At 37.7% G+C, this 23,740-nt stretch overlaps 5 protein-coding genes and 1 pseudogene across 5 annotated transcripts in view; all 6 read right to left on the bottom strand.

The window, feature by feature from the left end:
* LOC146467397 (A disintegrin and metalloproteinase with thrombospondin motifs 17-like) overlaps positions 1 to 23,740 on the bottom strand; it is a 36,018-nt gene that overhangs the window by 4,005 nt on the left and 8,273 nt on the right. Inside the window, exon 11 of the mRNA XM_085125885.1 lies at positions 23,204 to 23,342. Coding sequence (XP_084982011.1) covers positions 23,204 to 23,342 — 139 coding nt within the window. The remainder of the gene's footprint in view (positions 1 to 23,203; positions 23,343 to 23,740) is intronic.
* LOC146467402 (neuropeptide FF receptor 1-like) lies at positions 9 to 3,434 on the bottom strand. The gene has a single exon (XM_085125891.1). The coding sequence runs from the start codon at positions 3,056 to 3,058 to the stop codon at positions 1,997 to 1,999; it is 1,062 nt and encodes a 353-aa protein (XP_084982017.1). The 5' UTR covers positions 3,059 to 3,434; the 3' UTR covers positions 9 to 1,996.
* LOC146467401 (neuropeptide FF receptor 1-like) lies at positions 5,026 to 8,657 on the bottom strand. Its single transcript, XM_085125928.1, has one exon. The coding sequence runs from the start codon at positions 7,078 to 7,080 to the stop codon at positions 6,013 to 6,015; it is 1,068 nt and encodes a 355-aa protein (XP_084982054.1). The 5' UTR covers positions 7,081 to 8,657; the 3' UTR covers positions 5,026 to 6,012.
* Positions 8,799 to 11,208, bottom strand: LOC146467400 (neuropeptide FF receptor 1-like). Its single transcript, XM_085125927.1, has 2 exons — positions 10,988 to 11,208; positions 8,799 to 10,941 (listed from the first exon to the last, which is right to left on the bottom strand). Exon 2 carries the CDS (start codon positions 10,179 to 10,181, stop codon positions 9,093 to 9,095), a length of 1,089 nt encoding a protein of 362 aa, XP_084982053.1. The 5' UTR covers positions 10,182 to 10,941; positions 10,988 to 11,208; the 3' UTR covers positions 8,799 to 9,092.
* On the bottom strand, positions 14,683 to 16,294 carry LOC146467399 (neuropeptide Y receptor type 6-like). The gene has a single exon (XM_085125923.1). It carries the CDS (start codon positions 15,814 to 15,816, stop codon positions 14,821 to 14,823), a length of 996 nt encoding a protein of 331 aa, XP_084982049.1. The 5' UTR covers positions 15,817 to 16,294; the 3' UTR covers positions 14,683 to 14,820.
* LOC146467398 (neuropeptide FF receptor 2-like) lies at positions 19,855 to 21,230 on the bottom strand (annotated as a pseudogene).

Raw genomic sequence — 23,740 nt, 5'->3', positions numbered from 1 at the left:
AAGAGCTTTCTTAGTCTATGAAGTTAAGAATTTACTTTATCATGATGGCTTACTTAGTTACTATGGCATTGGTGTTTTGAAGACAATCTTGATGGGTATGATGAGGATAATGATGAGGATGGAGACCAAGAGGAAAGAGTAGGAAGGTGAAGGAGAGGATATGGCGGCAGTGAGGCTACTGCTGCTGCTGCTGCTGCTGCTGCTGCTGATGATGATGATGATGATGATGATGATGATGATGATGATGATGATGATGATGATGGTGGTGGTGGTGGAGGCGGTAATGGTGAGGGTAACGGTAACGTTAAGACCAAGGGCGATTAATATGAAAAACGATAACATGGAATGTAAATTGCGCTAAGTAATTTTATATTCCATTTTAACAAGGTAACCTGAAATTTTATTGTATGGACTAAGATAAGAAGACATCTATTTCATTAGCATTTGAGATCAGGAAAATGATATCTTGTACAGCCTTTGTTAAATTTGCACACTCAGCCATTTTGCAGCAGTTGCATATATACATGTAGTCGTAAATGATCCCAAGAACGACATTTGCCCTTATTGAGCTCAATTAATTAAGAAAGTAATTCTTTGCGTCTTTTCTTGGATTAGAGTCAATTAGGACGGTTTTAATTATGAGCCTTTAAGGAAGAATGCTCCTACTTCAAATGTTTTACCCTTGCATCAGCCATCATCATGAACAGGTCCTTGGTGGCTTTGCAAACACGACTAACAACTCTTCCATTTAGTATTTCAATTTTAGGTGTCAACATTTTTTTATGCTTTCAAAGTTAATTTCGAAGTAATTAAATAGAGTTGCTGGAGGTTATAGTTCTTTGAAAAGTAAAACAGCGCCGAATAAGAGTTAAGTGTCCATGCGTTGGCTGACATCTCGTAATTTATTGAAATTAAAGCTGCCTTGGCAAAATGAGGAAAATTCGAAAGGATCTTTACTTTGTTTTGTATTTCAGTAGATTGTATTTCAGTGGATTAGATATAAATTTGAGTGGTAAAGCACGAAGTTCTGTGCTAACATCTTGGTCATTTTCTCCGAGCATGAGACACCAAAGGATAACAGTAGGTAGACACAAGCAAAAAAAAAAGGAATTATGTGTCAACGCACATTATCTCAACCCGCGTTTAATTTTAAAGTACGGAAGGAACACAGTAATGACACTTCCTTCAATTATATCTAAACTTGGTGAAAAAAGATCAAATTTTCCCCTGTGCCCATCAATTAACGAAGAAGTCACATCAAGAAATGAAAGTAAGCAAACGGAAAAAGGAAAAGAAAGGTACTTTATGTGTTGATAAAAACTCAACCGCAGGTGACTATAAGCATCATGAAAGACTTATAGTTTTCTTCATGTCTTCTCTAAGCCGCATACAAAAGAAAAAAGACAGTCTTATGGCATCCGTTTTTTTGTTTTGTTTTTGGTTTTGGTTTGTTCCAAATTTGAATAGATAAAGTTTTTTTTCGAAGACGACTAATTAAAATAACGCAGCCCATGATTCCGAACAAATTATTGAGTGATGAGAACTCTGATTCTGTTTATTTCGTATCTGTAATCCGCATGCGCAAAACATTTACTCAGCAAAGCAAATACACAATCCGTCTATGTTGTAAATACTACTGATATTTAAAGTAAAAGTCATTCTTCATTATCAAGGGAAAACTAAAGACAAATGTGTGAGAAGCTCCACTTTACCTATTTTCTGAAGAGGGGATTTCATTTCATAATAATGATGATAACTGGCAGCTGTTCGTAATTTTCAGTCTATTGTTATTTCGTCTTAGATAATTTAATTTCATTCTCTCAAAACTTTGTACATCTGTTATGGAGCTGACATCCGTAAGGTGTTCGAAGCTCTTTTCTTTCATATTCCTTTCCACAACGACCACCGAAATGACGGTGTCGGTGCTATTTCCAATTGCATTGTTCTAATTTTCTTTTCGTTTTAAAGTTCTTAGATTTATATTAACTACCTCAGTTTACGTTCGGCAATAGTTATTTAATTCTTTTGGCCCCTCGTGCAGAGCAATCGAAGGAGAAGGTCTGTTATAATATGCATAAATTAGTGGATTTCCCAGTGAGCTTGTATATATAGTAAGTTCAACTATCCAGGAAACTAGTAACATAACATTAAACGAGGCATTGTTAAAAACGCCATACGATCTCAACATGGCCAGGAGAACGCTGGGTCCAAGAGAAACGAGGTATCCAAATACTGTTATAATTAGCATGCGCACCGCTTTGGATTTCGATTTCGCTGCTAGTTTGTGCATCATCCCATTATGGCCTCTCTGGCGCAAGATGAGAGCAATTTTTGTGTAAAGCAAAAAAATAGCGAATAATGGAACAAAAAACGCAAGAAGAAAGTACAAAATCGTGGACACTTGGCCCATTTTGTCTTGTGGAATGTCACATATCTTCTTGTCGAGACAGTTTTCACAGACCATCCCTTGCGCCTCAGGAATGTTCTTGATGGAAATACTTTTGACAATGAACACAGTAGGGCCCGATACTATCGTAGCGTACAACCAAACCAAAAATACAAGTTGGACGGGTTTTCTCTTCGATTTTACGGCTTGTATGGGGTGGGCGATGTTTTTGTATCTGTCAAAGGCAATGGCAGCTAAATTGACAAATGTGACCGAGCCGAAGGTTGATGTAAAGAACGTTAAAAACTTACATTGAGCGATTTGCATTTCGGATGTTACAGTTAAAGAGTATACAACAATGGGAAAGATAAGAAGACGAAAAAACAGTTCTGTCAAGGATAAATGTAAGATAAAGAAATTGGAGTTGTTCCTTCTGTAGCGCTTTCCACCAAACATTACGAAACAAATGACGACATTCACGAGGACTCCCAAGAGAATTAAGGAAGTGGCGATTGCCAGAATAGTTCCAAACGATACTGGTGCTTCTTTGTGCGAACGAACAAGAAGAACAACTGCCTTTGCGTTGACAACGTCGACCAAGGTATGGTTTTCTCCATTGAATTCATCGCTGGGTCTTGGACTCTGTGGAGGATATTGAGTTGTCAATTCCATGATGCCTTCGTCTTACGGCTCTTGAAGGGCAACAAACGATCCCTCCGCTTTGGGCTCTCGCATGCAAACTGAGCGCGAAGACTAACCAAGGTGATTATGCAATGTCTTTTATGTATCCTAATAAGATCATGTTTATGTAAGAATGATGATCGTGACATCAGGATATGAGTTGCTTTTAATTATGTCATGGATTAGGGAAGCTGACACAAGGGAAAAATTATAAACACCATTGCCTATCTGTTGGCCGATGTTAAGGGAAAAACATCTCAAAAATTACAGAAAGAAGTTACCTCAAACTGGCCACATTTCTCTGAAAGCAACTTTCTTTTATCAATAAAACCTAAATATTGAATATTTACAAATATAAAAAGTAATGATTTGCTGCTGGAAATTCACCGAGGGCAAATGAATCTGAAAAGTCAAATGGACCTACGTTAAACTCTGAAAATACCAAAACGCAAAACAATATTTGTCGGTGCAATGGTGGACCTCCGAAAAGAAAAAAAAAACAACGTAATAACATCTGACTCATTCCATGTGTCGTCACTTACCGATCATATATTTCAAAGGATCAAGCAAATTTTCTCACGAGGGAAGGATATATGCTATTTCGATTGCGAGTGTACCCTACAAATGTTGGCACATTGATCTTCGCATTTATTAACTGAAACAGTTTAATTCACAGGTTAAAATGGGTTTATTCGAAATCCACCCAGTTTATTAAACTAAAGAAAAAGGTGTTCCACATATCTAATCTAAAAGCATCACAAAGTTATCAAGATTTCAAATAAGCACTTTCCACCAACTCAATTTCAATAAATGTGACAATTTCAACAACATATCTGACAAACCCATCAGGGAAAATCTTTATTTCACACGCCGGGGGCACATATACTAACGAGAAATGATTATATAGAATTTAATTAAAGTGAAATTAATGTTGAAGCATTGTTGATTAGAAAATATTACTACCAAACAAACAGTATCTCAAAGGCACAAAAAATTTACCAGCTTAATTACGTTTCAAGGAAAACAGCTTTTCGCTCGATTGAATCAGAAAAAGAGGACGGTTAGACTTTGTTATGGCCAAAATGCGCTTTGCTTCTGTTTACCCAGGAAGTTAATTGAACGGCCAGGTCGCTAATCTAACAATGATTCAGACTGTGCAAGAGAGGATGTAAGTACTTTCATCCTCTCTTGGACTGTGACATTAGACGGATGCGAGTGTCATAGAATCGATCATCTTTGTTACGGCATGTACCTTATTTGAACTAATGACAGTTTTGACGGTAAAATCGAAGTTTTAGTAAATCGGGATCAAACTCTTTTAACGTTTCAAACAAGAGCTTCAAAAAAGACTAATATATATGTTAATTCAGGTACAAAAGACACGCAGATCCAGCCATCGCTGAAAATGCTAGATGCACTCATCCTCAAGAAGTGGGTTGCTACTCGACTTGTACAAAAATAAGCTGAAATGATACGGACTGTTGGTTTTTCTATTTCTCCTCTGCGAGTGGCATGGCATTGCGGTCAATTCTGGTTTGTTTTTTCTTTCTTCTGTTGCAAACTTGGATGTTGATGAGTTTCGACAGCTGCGTTTGCAATTGTCCTTATTTATTTAATATTCCGAAAGACCTCTGATCTAAAATTAAAATTTTATATGAGCAGTTATTTGCTTTCTGGAATCTTATCAATGTCTCTTAAAGCTAGATCAAATTCTTGCCTTCACAGAAAGCTCTCCGATAGAGCTCGACCGAAACAGCTGGTTTCGGTAACTTATCATTTTCCTCTCTAACAATTTTAGATGTCGAACATTTTTCATTTCTCAATGGAACTGATAACGATTTCATTATTTCGCTTCGTAAATGGCGTAATTTTTGTCCATCATTTGGTAAGGATAGAATCGTTTCCGGACTCGAAGAAGACGTAGTCATTTTGTATTCCTAAAAGCAATCTCTTTTTTGGTTAAGATCTAACCAGCATAATCACAAACAGACTCTGTATGAAAAGCAACCACGAATGAATTATAAAAAGCTTGGTAACCCTAAATGAAATAACGAACACAACATCCAAACTTAAATTAATATTTACATTTTATTAAGTCATACACACGATACAATTTTAACTACAAAGATTCCAGTAAACATACAAAATGAATTTCAAAGCTCAGTGCATAGAATTCGTTTGAGGGCATTTGCTTACGCCAATTCAACTTGAAAAAACTAAAACTCGATGGATCAACTCGTCAGTTCTAAGATTGATAAATTTTGAGGTGGAAATGTCTTTTCACAAGCAGGAAACAACTCATTAAAGTTCTCAAAAGCAAAGTCAAAGCGCAAAATTCAAGAAATCTGTGGATTATCAGGGGAAAACAGGCAGTCATTCAACCTCTGCGCACCACATGAATCCGCTAACAAAAACCTAGATGATTGCTGTGCAAGTTGTAACAGCATTACTTCGATTTCATTCATGAAATAGATTGTATGGGAAGCTGCCAACCACACACACTGTGATTTAAATGTAGTACGGTTCACTTTAACTCTATTGGGTAATGTTCTTTCCGACCTACGACCGACATCCAATGCTCGTCCACATTTATCACCGGTCAGTTACACTGATAATCCAATAACATACAGTATACAACTCTAACATATTTCCTGCACTTATAATTCCGATCAACGTACGGTTTCTCTTGGAAACCACTACAGTGTTACCTTAGTTGTAGTAATGGTCTATGTGCAGACTTACCTAACTACGGACAAAATTTTTAAAAATTGACTGGCGAAACTGTATTCAATTTGCGATCAATAGTTAGCAGTCCATCCTAAAAGGTTCTACTGGTTTTCACTTCTCCAAACCATTTAATCGACTTCTGCAAAAGGTTACATGAAATGAACTTTTCCGGTCATCGGTTATTGTACAGAAATATTTTGTAGTCTTTTTTTCCAAAATCAATTTTCTCTGTTTGAATTGGTGCACATCACTGCGACTGAATTTCTCTTTCGCTTTTTGCTTTTGCAAAATAATCGGACAAGTTCCTTTCGGAAATCGCCATTATAATATGCATAAATTAACGGATTTCCCAGGGAACTTGTATATGTGGCAAATTCAACCAGCCAACTAACCACTAACATAACATGAAACGAGGTACTATTGAAAACACCATAAGATCTCAACATGGTGAAAATAACAGCAGGACCTAGAGACAAGACATACGCTAACACTATAATAATGAGCATGCGTATTGCTTTGGACTTTGATCTTGCCGTTGGTTTGTTCATCATCCCACTACGGCTTCTTCGATGCAAGAAGACGGCTACTTTGCTGTACAAAACAAATATGACGACCAGTGGAACGAGAAATGCAAGAATGAAATACAACGTGGTCGAAGATTGACCAAGCGGACTTTGAGGAATATCACAAACCTTCTTGTCGGCACAACTTTCACAGGACACACCTCGAGCTTCAGGCATTTCGAGAACTGGAATACTGTTCATGCTGATAACTGATGGACAAGAAACAATTGCAGCATACATCCAAACCAGGAAAACGAGTAAAACAGGCTTCCTCTTCGACTTTAGACTCTCCAAAGGGTGCGCAATGTTTTGGTACCGGTCGGTAGCTATAGCAACCAAGCTGAGAAAAATGGCCGAGGTGCAGATCTCTGAAAAGAACGATAAGGCTTTACACTGGACAGCTGTAATACCCAGCGACGGTACTGCGAATAAGATTATGATGGGGAACACAAGAAAACGGTGCACCAACTCCATCAATGACAAATGCATTATGAAGAAATTTGAACAGTTTCTTCTATAGCGTTTACCACGAAGCATAACATAGCAAATGGACACATTTATAATTATTCCGAGCAAGATTGTAACCAGGTTAATCGATAGAATAACTTCAAACACGATTCTTGCCTCTTCGTAAGTTCTAATAAGCAGAAGTGTTGAGCCACTCTTGGACGACGTAGTTAATGTCTGGTTTCCGTCCAAAAGAAATGAATCTGCGGCCATCATGAACGGTATATTAACTACATCCCATTCTCGCAAATTGCGTTGCACCAACTAGCGTTACTGGTGAAAAGAACGTTAACAAACTGATTTGGCAGTTTTGCGCTCTCTTGTCGCCCAAACGGCCGGCAAAAGATATTTTACCCCAGTTCTAGTGCAAGTTATCAATTACTTACATAAACCTGTATCGTAAAAGTTCAGCAGATACAAATGAAGGCCGTAAACTGAAGTCTTCAAATGTCTTCAATTTAGCTGATTTCTTGTTCATCGAAGTTAAATTATTAGTTCAGAATCTCTTTTGTGCCGTCTGGAAATAAATCTCCGGTAGAGCAAGAGGCATTGTAACCGGGGGATTAAGCTTTTTCTTGCTAAGCATTACCTCCGGAATTCGGTTAAAAATTTCACATGTAAATTTAGTTGTTCTCGCCGTTGTGTTTTAGCCTCCTGACAAAAGTAGCAGTTGGGCAACTTTCGCTTGAAAAGGGACAAAAGGTATCTTCAGGTCTCTGGCCAATTTTACTCGCGTCCTAGTTACAGAAATTTCATGTTCGGTTGCAGAAAACGGCCCTGAAATGAAGATGGTAGAATGCAGTCTTCAAGTGTCGTTTGGTCTCCACTGTTTTTTTCCTCACAGTAAATACGCCAAAGTATTATTACCCAACCTAATCTACGTCTTTTTACAGTTGTTGTCATTAATTTTCTCCAGAATTAGAAAGTACTACCGTCACGATTCAGACAAACAGACGGATGAGACTTCCATCAAATGAATCCACTTTGTTGAAGTCTGTTCCTATCTGTGTACTAATGACAGTCTTGATGAAAATTGAATTTTAAAACTCATTATTAATTAAACGCTATAAGCTTTTTAAACAAAAGCTAGCAAAAAGACAAATATATATGTTAATAGTTCGAGCTAATGATAAGTAGATTTAGTCATCGCCGAAAATAGGCACCACCTCGAGGAAAACGACGCAGTTATCGTAATTTTAATCCCTGTTTTGTCATATTCTGAAATTAATTTTTGTTCCAATTTTTTTTTTCAATAAATACGCCAAAGTGGTATTCCTCAGCCTTCGTTGTTGTCATTAATTTTCTCCAGAATTAGAAAGTACTGCCGTAACAACGATTCAGACAAATGGGACAGATGAGAGTTCCATCAAATGGATCCACTTTGTTGGAGTCTGTTCCAATCTGTGTACTGATGACAGTCTTGATGGAAACTGAATTTTAATAACTCATTATTAATTAAACGCTATTAACATTTCAAACAAAAGCTACCAAAAAGACAAAAAGATATGGTTATAGTATGTGCTAATGATGCTGAGTAGATTTAGCCATCGCCGAAAATAGGCATCACCTCGAGGAAAACGACGCAGTTATCTTAAATTTTAATCCCTATTTCAGAGTTATATCCTGAAATTAATTTTTGTTCCATTTTTTGGGAGAATTGACCAGACGAAGACAATCATTCGTTGCTTAATAATTCTAAAAAAGCAAAAATAAAGTGCAAAAGTCGAGAAATCTGTGAATTATCCAGGCAAGAACAGGCACCGATTACGTTGAGCACACCTTATATTCGTCTACATCACCGGTTACTTATATTAACAATTCAATAACATGCAGTATACTACTCTAACATATTCTGATTAACTCATGATTTCTCTTGGCAACCACTACAGTTTTATCCCGGTTGTAGTAATTGTCTATGTACAAACAAAAATAACTACAGTAGCAAACCTTTATTTATTTTGCGATCAATTAAACATGGTTAATAGCCCATCCAAAAAGGTTCTACTTTTTTTCAGTCCTCTGTTCCTGAAATTAATAAATGTTAACATAACATATGGAACGCAATCTGGCTTCACATTAAAATCCACATTATAATACCCATTAACGGATTTCTCAGGGAGTTTCTACATATATTGCTTGTATCTTAACGTTGCTCCTTTGGCCTCTAAAAAATTACATACCCGTCGCCGGTAAATACCTGGAAATGCTTTTTAGTGTTTGAACTAAAATCACCTAGCTCTGCTTGAATGAGTGAATATCACCGCGATTGAATTTCCTTTTTGGTCTCTTCTTTTGCAAATACACCGGACAAGTTCCTTTCGGAAGTCTCCATTATAATATGCATAAATTAACGGATTTCCCAGGGAACTTGTGTACGTGGCAAATTCAACCACCCAACTAACCACTAACATAACATCAAACGAAGTACTATTGAAAATACCATAAGATCTCAACATGGTGAAAATAACGGCAGGACCTAGAGACAGGACATACGCTAACACTATAATAATGAGCATGCGTACGGCTTTGGACTTTGATCTTGCCGCCGGTTTGTTCATCATCCCACTGTGGCTTCTTCGATGCAAGAAGATGGCTATTTTACTGTACAAAACAACCATGACGAGCACTGGAACAAGGAATGCAAGGAGGAAATACACCGTTGTTGAAGATTGACCAAGCGAACTTTGAGGAATATCACAAAGGTTCTTGTCAGAACAATTGTCGCACGACATACCTCGAGCCTCAGGAATTTCGAGAACTGGAACGCTTTTTACGCTGATGACCGGTGGACAAGAAACAACTGCAGCACACAACCAAACTAGGCAAACAAGTAAAACAGGTTTCCTCTTGGACTTAAAAGTCTCCAAAGGGTGCACAATGTTTTGGTACCTATCGATAGCTATAGCAACCAAGCTGAGAAAAATGGCCGAGGAGCAGGTCTCTGAAAGGAAAGATAAGGCTTTACACTGGACAGTTGTTATCGCCAATGACGGTACTGAAAATGAGATTACGATGGGGAAGACAAGAAAACGATACCCCAGCTCCATCACTGACAAGTGCATTATGAAGAAATTTGAAGTGTTTCTTTTATACCGTTTATCACGAAGCATAACATAACAGATGGAGGCATTTACAATTATTCCGAGCAAGATAACAGCCATGTTGATCGACAGAATAACTGCGAACACGAGTCTCGCTTCTTCGTACGATCGAATAAGTAGAAGCGTCGAACCACTCTTGAAAATCGTTTTGTCGGTGTTGTTAAATGTCTCGCTTTTGTCGAACGAAAGGGAAGGTGTGGCCATTGTGGTTCGCATATGAACAGTATTCGATTCTTGTAATTGCGTTTAGACGTTAACGATCATTAACAGTAGAAAGATTGATTTTGTTGAAAATCTGGTTTCGCAGAATTGCTCGTGTCTTGAAACATAAAAGGCTCAAGTGATAATAATAAAGTAGGGATTTTCCTTGTTTGCTCAATCAAATCACAACCAGTTAATTTCAACCAACTTCTAAAAGTTGTTCACATTAACCTTTTTGCAGATATATCTTCGACAAGGTCAGCAAACGTGATAAATGAAGGTAGTAGAATATCTACAATTTAGTTGTTTTCTCGTTCGCCAAAGTTAAATTAAATTCACTGCCGCGCTTGTGTGAACTAGAAATGGTCTTCGGTAAAAAATGAAAGACATTTTAACTGCAGTCAAATCATATCTTGAACCGTATCTCCTCAACTGGGTCAGGCAATAATTAGTGTAAACAACAGTTCCGCCGTTCTTGCTGTTTATGTTTCGCCTCCTGATTTGCTGGTTGCGAAAATGTCTCTTGATAGTGATAATAGGTATCTCGCTATAGCTTTCCGACTAACTTTGGGTGTGTTCTGGTGACAGAAGCTTCACAACGACTAACAGCTTTTCCAGGTGCCCGCAGTTGCCGAAATTGAAGTTCTTATATCAAATGTTAGTATATGAAGTCTTAAAATCGCCTTTGAAATCTGGTATTCCTCCTTTGATCCTCAAAGCTTCTACAATGAATACGTCAGCCGCTCCCTCGTTCACCACAGTAGTATTACCCAGCCTTCGACGACTTTAAGTTGATATCATTGGCTTTGTGCCTAAAGGACTTCTAAAAGTTATAAGCTGTTGCCATGATTCAGAGAAAACTGAACGAATGAGAGTTTCACCAAATCGATCCACTTTATAACGGACTGTGCCTGACAGTGAACTAATGACAGTTTTGATGTTGTGATGAGAAAATCGAATTTTAGTAAATCACTTTGAGACTTTGTTAGCATTTCAAACAAAAGCTACCAAAAAGAGTAATATATATGTTAATCCATGTATACACAAGACACACAGATTCAGCCAAAATAGGCACTTCCTCGCGAAAAACAATGCAGTTACCTAAAGAAACTGGAATTTGAATAAGTGATAATTAAAACCTTTTAGCATTTCAAACAAAGGCTACCAAAAAGACAAGTATATCTGTTAATTCATGTACACAACAAAAACAAGTTTAGCCGTCGTTGAAAATAGACACTTCCTTGAGAAAGACTGAGGGCTTGTAGTTATCAAAGTTTTAATTCTTGTTTTGGACTTTTTCCTCAATTTATTAATTTTCGTGGTCTACTTTCATGGAAATTGTGGAGACGAAGACCACGTATGTTTTATTTCCCTTTGTTTTTGTATATGGTAATATATGATAATGAGTATAAAACAAACAAAAGAAAAAGTGAACCAAGGGCAAAATTGAGCCACAACATAAACACAGTTGCAGGTGGTCAACATAATATTGACACCCGTCGGGTGGAAAATAAACATAGCGAAAAATTCGTTTTAGTCTAAATTGATTACTGCTGGCAAGGGTTTCATCAGGTTACCTGGAGGGTGCAATTTGTATATCCCTTGTCTACATACATACTTTTTAATGTCAAACGACAGCGTGCATGTGCAATCTCCACAAACCACCCAAATATCGTTTAGTGAGATGACTGATAAGAAACCATACAACGCCTTTTCTCACAAAAAAAAATCATCTTCATCTATATAGATAGAAAAGTTGCCCACCTCGCCAACCGTAATTATAGCACTGGTGCAGATTTCAAAACTAACATTTTGAGACTCATACATTTTAATGGCGTAGTGCATTAGTGCTCCCACATTTTGGAAAGGAATGAGGGTGCAATGACTGATTTAAGCGATCTTGTTTTAAATTATTCTCCAGTTGTTTATTGTTGAAGGAAAAACTACTTCCATAAATGTTGCTCTTTGTGCCAGGATTTATTAAACACGCTTTCAAGAGATCCTCTATTGACGCTGTGAGCTTATATTTTAATGGATGAGCTAGTGGGTGGACGGTTTCTTTCTTGGTTGGTTGCTAGGTTATTAATCAGACCAAGATTACAACGCAAACAGCCCTTACATGCATCTGAAAAGGAAAAGCAGAAGGATCATTGTGGGTGTATTCAAATAACATCATCGTAAAAAAAATTGTGTTGCTGCGACGGCACAAATATTTTGTTTTAAATCTCTTGTTAGGGAATGCCTTGTTTCTTCGTGTTTTGTAGTCCATTTCGAACACACTAACGTTATAACATGACTATTTTCTGTTGCGAAAATCTGACCGTGGATGTTACAAATGAGACTTGGAGAAAAACTAGGTTAAAAATTTTTGTTAGTAGCTTAGCAACAACCTGTCTGTGGTTCTTCAATCACGTCGAACGTGATTCAAGTTCCATAAAAAGTGGCCCCATAACCACACGAACAACAAAAAAAAAGGTTCACCTTACTCTGCGAGCTCGAGCTGGATGACCTAAAACTCGCCTGAACCGAGCGCAGATTTTCTTCCAATTGTACTCGACGCGCCACTAAACTGAGATATATAAATTAGGCGTAGCTCAATAAGCGAGGTATTTCTTGGGGTTTTTATTATTGATTATAAGAGCTAAAACACGCGAATAGTGCCAGAAAGGATATTTCAATATATTATTCTTTGTCGTTTTCTTTCTCTTTTCATTGCTGTGGGTTCTAACACGGCTCGCTCTGACGAATCAACACAAATAAATAACGACTGGTGGTTTTGTTTTTTCTCTTCAACGAGTGGGATGGCACTGCGGTCTAACAAGCACACCGATTTGCTTCAGTTGCAAATTTGGATGTTGATCAGTTTGGGCAGCTGCGTTTGTCCTCATTTATTCAATATTCGGAGAGACCTACTACAATTAGAATTTAACATAAGTAGTTATTTAAAAAAAAAGGACAATTAGCTCTAGTCTTTAGCATGTAGAACGTGACGCAACTTCTAAAACCTTCAAAGAAACGTCACTGATAGAGCTCCACGGAAATACCTGGACCGAAAATGTCAACCCTCGCAGGCATACAAGGGAGAGTGGGAAGCCCTTACTCTATACATTTTTATGAAAATTTATGTTCAGGTACTTTTACTTTCGGAGACCACGGGCTTCAGTAGCTTTTCATTTCCTCTCCAAAACATTTGGATGTCAAACGTTTTAATTACGTCTCAGCGGAACAGGTAAAGATTTTATTATTTTTGCTCCACGGATGGTGTAATTGTTGTCCTTCGTGCACCACCGAGTTGATATTATTAAATGTGATGCGTGAAATGCGTGTGATTGATAAACTATTTCGCACCATCATTTAATTTGAGAAGGACATAATCATTTTCGAACACGAAGGAAATGTAGCTAAGTATACCATTTTGTATTCCTTAAATAACAATTATTCCATGAGACCGCGTTGGATATGAAGTGATAAATAACCAACGAGCGCGTAGCGCGAGTTGGTTATGATCACTTCATATCCAACAAGGTCGAATGGAATAATTGTTTTAGTATATTCTCAAATCGGGTTTTTGCCGCCGATTTTTATTTCAACAATTTTACAAAGCGGTCAAAAGAGCGCGCCGTGATCACCTAATTATTACATCACTGGATGAGCTGAATGAAATTTGACAGCTACGCAAACGACAAACTGTGGTCAACTGTTAACGAAAATCAACCTTGAAATATTCAACCGTTCAAATGCAAGGAAAAAAGACGGCTTGGTAAGCTTTCAAGTGGTTAAATAGTGTTCAACGTTCAGGAAGATTTTCCTGACTCTCCGCCTCCGTAATAGTTGTGAACTTGTCGTTTCGAAAATTTTGTGGCAACAGGACTTGACAGCCATTCTGCATGTAAATAACAAGGTGAGAATTTTTGTCGTTGTTACGCAGTTATAAAATTATCGAAATATCGACAGTGAACGTAACAGTTGTTGCTAGTTTTTGAGTAAAACTCCCAGATACGTACCATTAAATATGTTCATACCGAACTTTGGGGCTTTCTTCGTTTTTTTCTGGAACAGCATTGTCTAGTATCTCTTGAAGTTTAGTGGGAGACAGCTCCTGAAACCTGCCAGTGTCGGTCATTATGAAGAGCTGAAGTTAAAAACTTCGTGCGGAAAATTTTTAAACTTGGCGCACTATTTTCCATATTAGGTAAAACTCCGACTAATGGCTCATAGTCGGAGTTTTTGAGCCAATTAGAGAGCTAGAAATGCAATAGTCGGAGCTGAGAATATACTAAAATGATTTATTAAGTTAGACACTCAAGGCAATTTTTACTATAAAGATTCTGGAGAACATACGTCAAAATTTCAAAGCTCATTACCTTAAATTCGACTGAATTACGAAATACGCACATGCTAATTGGATCACACCATTATTTCTGCAGGTCGTGTCGTTACCAGTCCTTTCTTTGCGGGCGCAAGGGTTTTTTTTTGTGTGTGTGTGCGTGTGCGTGTGTGTGTCTTATTCGAGTACCGTGACATTACTTGTTTGGCCGGTCATCAGTTGATAGATGTAACCAAACAATTTTTAGTGTTTGTAATAAAATCAACTATCTCTGCTTGAATTTGTGAGTATCAGAGGGATTGAATTTCCTTTTTGTTCTTTTCTTTTTCAAAGTTCCTCTCTGAATTCGCCATTGTAATACGCATAAATTAACGGATTTACCAGGGAGCTTGTGTATGTGGCAAATTCAACAACAGAGCTAACCAGTAACATAACTTCAAACGAGGAACTATTGAAAACACTATAAGATCTCAAAATGGTGAAAATAACGGCGGGACCTAAGGAGAAGGCGTAAGTAAATACAATAAAAATGAGCATGCGTACTGCTTTGCACTTGGATCTTGCTGCAAGTTTGTTAATCATCTCACGGTGGCTTCTTTGATGCAAGAGGAGGACTATTTTACTGTACAAAACAAATAGAACGACCAGTGGAACGAGAAATGCAAGAAGGAAATATAAAGTAGCTGAATATTGACCTAGCGGACTTTGAGGAATATCACAAAGCTTCTTGTCAGCGCAATCGTCGCAGGACATACCTCGAGCCTCAGGTACTGGAACGCTTTTCACGCTGATGACCGATGGACAAGAAACAACTGCGCCACACAGCCAAACTAGGCATAGTAGTAAAACAGGTTTTCCCTTGGACTTAAAAGTCTCCAAAGGGTGCACGATGTTTTGGTACCTGTCAATTGCTATAGCAACCAAGCTGAGAAAAATGGCCGAGGTGTTGATCTTTAAAAAGAACGATGAGGCTTTACAATGGACAGTTGAGATCCCCAGCGACGGCACTGCAAAGAAGATTACGATGGGGAAGACAAGAAAACGGTTCACCAACTCCATCACTGACAAATGCATTATATAGAAATTCGAAGTGTTTCTTTTATAGCGTTTTTTACGAAACATAACATAGGAAATGGACACATTTATAACTATTCCGAGCAAGATTACAACCAGGTTAATCGATATAATAACTGGAAATACGCGTATGGTTCTCGCTTCTTCGTGCGAACGAATAAGTAGAAGTGTTGAGCCACTCTTGGACATCCTTTTGTCGGTGGTGTTTAATGGCCTGTTTAAGCTGAGTGGAAATGAATGTGCGGCCATTGTGAACTGTGTATTAACGGTCTTTTATTCTGGTAATTGTTGTTGGAGGTCAACTAGCGTTAGCAGTGTAAAGAACGTTGTTTTAGACAATACCAGATCCATTGAAAGTTAAATTGTGCACGGATTTTCGTTGATTTTTTCACCCACATCAGAACTTTTACAACATTTGCAATCAATAAACGTCTTGAAAAGTTGACCACATGAACCTTGTTCAGTTGGATTGGTGAAAAAAGACAGAAAATGTCACCGTTTTCTTGTCCATCAAAGTAGTATTACCTAGCCTTTAACGAACTTAAGTTAATGTCATTAGTTTCCCGCCGCTGGAATTACTTCCAAACGTTGTAACCTATTGCTGCAACGATTCAGAAAAATGGAATGGAGCTCCCTAAAATCGAACCACTTTGCAAGAGTCTGGGCCTATCTGTTAACTGATGACAGTGTTGACAGTAAGGAAATCAACCCTTACTAAATCACGATGAAAGGCTATTAGCATTTCAAAGAAAAGGAACCAAAGAGGCTGATATACATGTCAATCGTAAGTGCAGAGGATAACGAGATTTATTAACCATCACCGCTAAAAGGCACTAGTACCTCGATGAATACAATGCAATTAATTCCTATCTTAGAATTATATCCTGAAATTACTTTTGGGTCCAATTTTGCGGAAAATTGTTCAGGCGAAGACAATACATCGTTGTTTAGTTTTAGTAAAAAACGAATACTTGTTCCGGTAATATGGCGTGGAGGAAGTCACCATAATATTGAAACGTGACGGGAGGAGACTAAATGACAAACTTTTAGTTTTAGTCTTAATTGATGACCATCACCCATACTAGATTGAAACCATGAGCTATATTTATCTGGAGATTGCGTGTTTTAAAGCCATTAGAGCCGTACACACTTTTTCGTGTTACATGGAGAGTGTGTTTGAGCGATTTCTACAAAAACACCAAATATCACCCAGTGAGATAATGAGAAGCCATAAAACCCCGTTTTTCTTACAAGAAAAGAATTTCGGTACGATGATCCGAAATGAATAAAGCATTTGAGGGAAACATTGACCGGCATGTACAATGGTAGAAGATGCCCATCTCGCCAAGAGTATTGCTGCTGGTGCAGTTTTTAAAGGAATATTTTGACACTTAGTAATAGTTTAGCACGTATTACCGCCCACATTTTGGAAAGAAAATGAGATGCAACCATTTAAAACAACAGGAAACCTGCTCCGAGGACTTGTTTATTTGAAATCCTTCTGTCTTATAAGATAACAATCATATACCCTCCTTCTGTCTTATAAGATAACAATCATATACCCTCCTTCTGTCTTATAAGATAACAATCATATACCCTCCTGTGAAGCACCTTTATGAGAAATCCGAACCTTGACCTGAGTGTGAGATGGACGGTGTGCGTTTTAGTATTTATTTTTTTTATTTTTTTAATCGCAGCAGGATTCAATAACGAGAATAGCTCTTACATGCACTTGAAAAACGAAAGCCAAAAGGATTATGGTGTACACATACTAGATTCAAGTGACATCGTCGTAAAAATTGTGTCGCTGCGACGACACAAATATTTAGTCTTAAATATTTATTTTGGGACTACCTACTTGATTCGTGTTTTTATTTTGCATTTCGGACAAAGTATAATAAAATATATTTCCCAGTGTTACAATAATGACATTTAACGTTAAAAATGAAACTGTAGAAAATAGCTAAAAAAATTATTATTGAGTAAGCAACAGCTTATCCGTCATGACTTCAATCTTTCAAAAGTTGCAAGTCCAATAAAAAGAGAGGGAAAACGGCCTGATTAACCATGCACATGGAAGACGTGTGGTACACTTTACTTTGAGTGGTGAATGGGATTAAGAGACAGATTTGTTTCTTATATTTAATTTGAATTGGATTTCACGCGAGCGAAATACGATGCATAAATTATATCGAAGTAGTCGTCTGTGTTAGCTTCATATCTCTTGAAGGTTTTATTATTAACACTCAACAATAGTGCGAGAAAGTAAATTTTAGCATTTTTTTTTTTTTTTTTACTGCTTTATTGCTGTACGGCCCGAATATAGATTTTGTAAGTAGTTTTAAAAGTGGTTTTAAACACGAACACAAACTGTGAGGTTTTGAACGGCTTCAAATATGAACTTTCCAAAAATCCTTATTGTAACTTTTGCAAATAAGAATCTTAGCACGTTATTGCATGTTATGCGGACGCGAACTGCGAGATCATTGAACGGATTCAAAAATGAGCTTCTCCTGGGAATAGCGTGAAGGAAATGAATGCTATGTGTACATGAAACTTTATTCAAATTACGAATTCGAATGAGCACTGACAACATGGCTTTGATTCAAAGCGAATGTCTCGCGAACCCAAAATTGCTGAGTAAGAGAAGGGTCTGTCAAAAAATGCCGTACGCTCCGTCGATAAATGGCCAACAGACATGAGATTGTGTCAGTGGCAGGCAGGAAACTAAATAAGAAAGCTTCCGAGAAAGAAAGCAGTTCTGGTGGTTACAATTGCAAATCTAACGTTATGACAGGCAAAGACAGTGTATTTTGGTTAAGGAAACTCATTAAGCAGGTGTGTAGCAAAGTCATTTTGTTGTTTTAAGATGTATGTTCTTGCTATCGCAGACCACTGCATTTATTTTAGTCCCAGCGTCATCGAGGAATGAAGGTATTTCATCTCCTCAATATTCTTTATATAAAATGTCATTCTCATTAGTATTCTCTAGATATAGAATACTAATGAGCGAGATGTTTGGCATAAAGAATACAGCTGAATATCCCACAAGCGACAATCCAAACTATCAAGCCAAGGTGGTCGGTTACCGGAGATCTAGAAGAGACTACACAGTGGTGCGAATATGTGAATTTTATTTTTGATTGGTAAAAACAGTGGTTCAAGAACGAGCGTAGCGAGCCACGGTAAAATATTGTTTTTGACACGAGAAAATAAAATTCATATCTTCAAGCCACCGAGTAATTTTCTTTTTATTATATAGGAAATTCTATCACTCGCCAGTTTTCACCGACTGTTTATACAAACAACCGTGAAAAAGCGGGAAAGCGCCACTCGGAACCCGGATGTACGCCCAGTAAAACACTCCTATCTTATAATAAGGAATAATACAATTCAAGTTGTCTCGTTTCATTTGTATGACTTCAGCAGGTGATGAAAAATTATACACGACACTGCTGTGTTTTCATTTGTCTGAATGTCTATAAATAAAATGGACTTTCTTAAATCTATTGGTACTAAATAAACATTCTTTGCATTTCAATGTTAAGTTAAAGTATGGTTCATGGCTAGTGTGGCCAACAGGAAATTACTTTCCTTCGATTCTGTGAAGAATAATTGCCAACATTTATTACTTTTCATTGCTATTAGCTCACTTATTCCACTACTACAGGAGGTTTTTGACAGCTTTCAGATTTCCCGTCAGGTTGCACTGTCAAGCCTATCTGATCCGTCATGACCCCTTTCGATATAAAATTTACTTTCCGACCTTTCAAGTTGATCCGCAGGCGTCATAAGCGTCTGCTTCCCTTCCCCCCCCCCCCCCCCCCCCCCTCACCTCCGCTAAAAAAGTAAAATAAAAATGATGACTATCAATAATATTGGAGGCTGGCAGATGTGACACGTGTCCTAAGTCCAAAAGGCCTTGAAAGAATATTATCACAATTGTTAATGACAACAAAGCGACAAATAAAATACACACCAGTTGAGCATTTTTCTGCGTTTTATACCGTGAACAGATAACTTGTAACTTGCACTCTTACATATTTACAGGAGATTTATAAATACATTCACTTTCTGCGAAAACTAACTTCAGTATTTTAAGTGCGGAGACTGTACCTTTCATAGGCAATCATTATGTTATGTAGCTTGACAGTACAGCGAGGCACTCGAAAGACACTCTTCTGAACCAGAATTGGTTCAATCGACTATAAGGCGTTTATTTGACAATGACATTAATAAGGAGATTATATTATTTCCTGATAAAAGGGGTGCCCCGATCTCTTTCACTTTATTTCTTTCGTGAGATTGGAGCTCCAAATTAAAAGTGCTATCAATGGAATAATGGATTCAAAGTCCTTTATAAACAATCTCAAATGGAATCTTCCACGTTTTTGGAATCATTCCCGTTAGCTCAAATGTGTTTACCTAGAGCTACATGCTACTGATAGTGGGAGGTTGGGTTTCGATGCGGTTGCTGTTGTTGTTTCGAAAATAACACTTGACAAGTTCTTTTCGAAAGTCCCCATTGTAATATCAGTAAATTATGAGATTTCCAAGTGAACTCGTGAGAGTCACAAACTCGACCACCCAAGTCAATGTTAGCTTGTCTTCAAATGAAATACTTCCAAGATATCCATAGGACCTGAACATGGAGAAGAGGCTGGCAGGGCCTAAAGACAATACATAGCCAAGTACGGCCACAATGAGCATGCGCACTGCTTTGGTCTTTGATCTTGCCACCACTTTGTGCATTATCCCACTGTTGCTTCGCCGATGTAAAAAGATGGCTATTTTCATGTAAAGTGCCAAAATAGCGGCCACTGGAACAAGAAAGGCAAGGATGAAGTACAAGGTAGTGGAAACTTGGCCCATAACGTTCTGTGAAATGTCGCACAATTTGCTATCAGAAAAATTCAATCCTTGCGCTTCTGGAGTTTCTTTAATGAAAATACTCTTTGCGCTCAAGACACAAGGAAGGGATATTGTTATTGCACACAACCAAACCAGAAAAACAAGATGGACCGGATTTTTGTTCGATTTCAAGGCGTTCATAGGATAGATGATGTTCTGGTATCTGTCAAAGGCAATTGCCGCTAAACTAAAAATATGGCCGATGAGAAGCTTGTCGAAAATAATCTTAAAAACTTGCATTGAACGCTTTCGATTTCCCATGTTGCAAATAGTGAACATACAACAGTCAGAAAGTTGAGGAGACGAACAATTAGTTCTGTTACCGACAAGTGCAAAATGAAGATATTCGAGGTGTTCCTTCTGTAGCGTTTCCCCCGAAGCATTACAAAACAGATGGTTCCATTCACGAGAACTCCTAGAAGGATAAAAACTGTTGCTACTGACAAAATGGCTGCAAAAGATATAGGTGCTTCTTTCTTAGAGTGAAGTAGTACAACTATTAAACCAGTGTTGTCGGGATTGCCAGTCCTATTGCCCCCTTCATTTTCCGTTTCGTTATTTAAAAGCGTTGAATTTTTCACAGCCGTTACATTTGGTCTGAGTTCAGGTAAAAAAGTCTCCATGTCCTTTAAACAATCCCTTACGTCTTACTAAACCCCATTTATACCTTACATTTTTTGTTAGCAAGGGGCAGCTATGACCGAGTGACGCTCCTCTTTGAGATTGGCGTTAAAGAATGGTTGGCTTATCTTCTTTTTAGAGAATATGCTTATGTTTGAACAAGGAACAAACGGCTGTCATTTTCAGGATGTGACTTTAATTTATTATATTGTAGATTGTACTCATCTGGGGCGCAAAAGAAACAAAACACCGTTCCTTTATTAGGATTATTGAGAAACATATACACTTGATGAGAATCAATATGTTTTGGTTGCTGGACGAAAGTCCGTGGTTAAACTTCTGACTATTTTAAGTTTTTGGTTTTTCGGAGAGAGGTGCATGTATTTTGTTTTTATATGCAGCTATGAAAAATAGCTGCTTGGACAAGGTACACGCGCATAACGTAGTTAAGACTGTTAATAAATATTAATTAGTTTGTGAAGGTGAAAACCTTTAATTAAAATTAAAGCGTCCTTAAAGGGGAAGTATCATGGGGTTTTTGATATCTTTGTTTAAAATGATAAAATAAGACCTTCAATCAGCTGCCAAACAATTCTAGAATGACGAAACGAAAGAAATCAACTCAATTCTTGAAAGGAACAACTCGTGTTTTGTTCTAGCGCATTTTGGAAACAAAAATGGGAGAACTTGAAAAAAATAGCCTTACATTTTTCAAGTTTCAATCCATGCCGGCCTACTCTGTCTCTGGCCAGAGGCACTAATCGACAGTTTTATTGCACTGGGGTGATTATCTATAACAAACTTGACAATTGTTTCGTTGTTTCTGCTGACAGACAAACATTTTTGGGTTTTGAAATGACAGCAAATTTGCGTGGTACTTCCCCTTTGTGTGACATGGTGTGTTTTAGGTGTAGTTTCATTGATTGATTTTCATCTTTATCACTGAAACATTCAGAATGGCATTTCTATTTGACCTATATTACTTCTCTCTGTATTTCTCGTTTGTAGACGAAAGAGGTAATCACCTTTATACATATATTAAAATCTTTGTTCCTTATGGGCGGAACTGAGCACCATCACGCACAGTTAGTTAGAAAATTCCCTTCTGTCTCCCAAAAGGCTTTCGTATGAAAATCCCCCGTGGCTGCTGGTATTGCCTCGGGGATGTTCACAAAAAAATAAATTGTTACCCTTTAACCCAAGTACCAAAAGGTTTATTCTCCTGACTGCTCTCCAGACATGATAATTCGTGTTACTAGTTGGGATAATATAATTTTGGACATCGAAGTATTTATCTCTGATGATCATGATCTACTTGTCGCGTTCCACGAAGGAGGATGCCTTCTAACTTGTTGGGTGTTCTGTGATTTCATGAGTTTTAAGGCTTTTTTGCGTTGGACTATCGTGTACCGTTTCGGCGCCGGCTTGCATTTTGGATGAGTGCTTTAAGTACCAATCAAACTTTCGTTTCACATGGACGAAAGGTATCAATTTAAATGTTTAAGGCTAAAAAAATAGGGGCCTTTCGAATCAAATTACCAAAGCACTGAGTTGAAGAAAATCGATCTTGGCCTCGGGTCATCGATAGGGTTTACTTGAACACATTCCGCGTGTAATTCAAGGTAAGCCTTGGTTATTCAGCCTGATGCTGATCTCACTGGATAACCACCCGTACGCAGTAGTCTTTTTTTTTTCTTTTTGCAACTAAACACGTGCATACATTTAATAGTATCCCTTGTAAAATTTTACTTTTATCGGTAATTATTATGAAGGCTGTTTTAAATCGCATAGAAAATTGAAGAAAGAAAAACTTTTTATATATATATACAGGGTAGCCTAGTCAGCAGCGAGGCTGTTATCCTTACGGGCCTCATGTAACCTTAAAAAAAAACTAGAACAATTTACAATTACTTAAAAACAAATTAAGATTATAGCTCCTATTTATAACTTCATGGCTCAGCTGATCTCGACACTCAGAGTATGCATAAGAGTGCTTAGCCTTTCACAATTCACATCTCACAATCAGCCTAATTGTGATGGCACTTTACATAAGTAGTGAGAAATTTGAGTTTGGCCACTTTTGGGAATAAAAGGATTAACTCACCATATCGGACACGGATTCACGTTGCACACTCGTTCTTCTTGACGTGGTTTTGTGGCTCCGTTGCAGTAGAAATCTTCAACCAAAGAGATGTTCCCCTGATAAAATCGAATGCACCTCATTCGCATCCTCTTCTTTATGCCTATAACAATGTGAAAAAGCATCGATTATGAAAGTTTGTGCAGTTGCAAGATTAAGAAAAGACTTAAATGTGATTCAAACTCATCATCTTACGCGGATGCTCTTGTCCGATCACTGGTTTCGCCTTAGATGACGAGTCATTTAGGAACAAACAGCTCGTTCCATTTTTAGATATGCAGTGTGTCATGTTAAAGCAAGTCATATTTTGATAGAGTAAGATATTATGTCGAGATACGATCACTGGCCGAAGACGACTGTCTCCAATGACGTTCTCGTTCTACTGGGAATGGTTTTCAAGTAACAAAGACTAGCTAGTAGCACAGTGTATCCTTTAGTTTATGCTTCGAAACGTCTATCTCATCAAAAATATGGGTAAAGCCTTCGCTATAGCTATGTCTG

The sequence above is a fragment of the Pavona decussata genome, unplaced genomic scaffold, assembly GCF_977016875.1.
Source record: "Pavona decussata unplaced genomic scaffold, jaPavDecu1.1 SCAFFOLD_136, whole genome shotgun sequence".
Classification (NCBI taxonomy): domain Eukaryota; kingdom Metazoa; phylum Cnidaria; class Anthozoa; order Scleractinia; family Agariciidae; genus Pavona; species Pavona decussata.
This window is presented reverse-complemented; position numbering and strand designations above follow the sequence as displayed.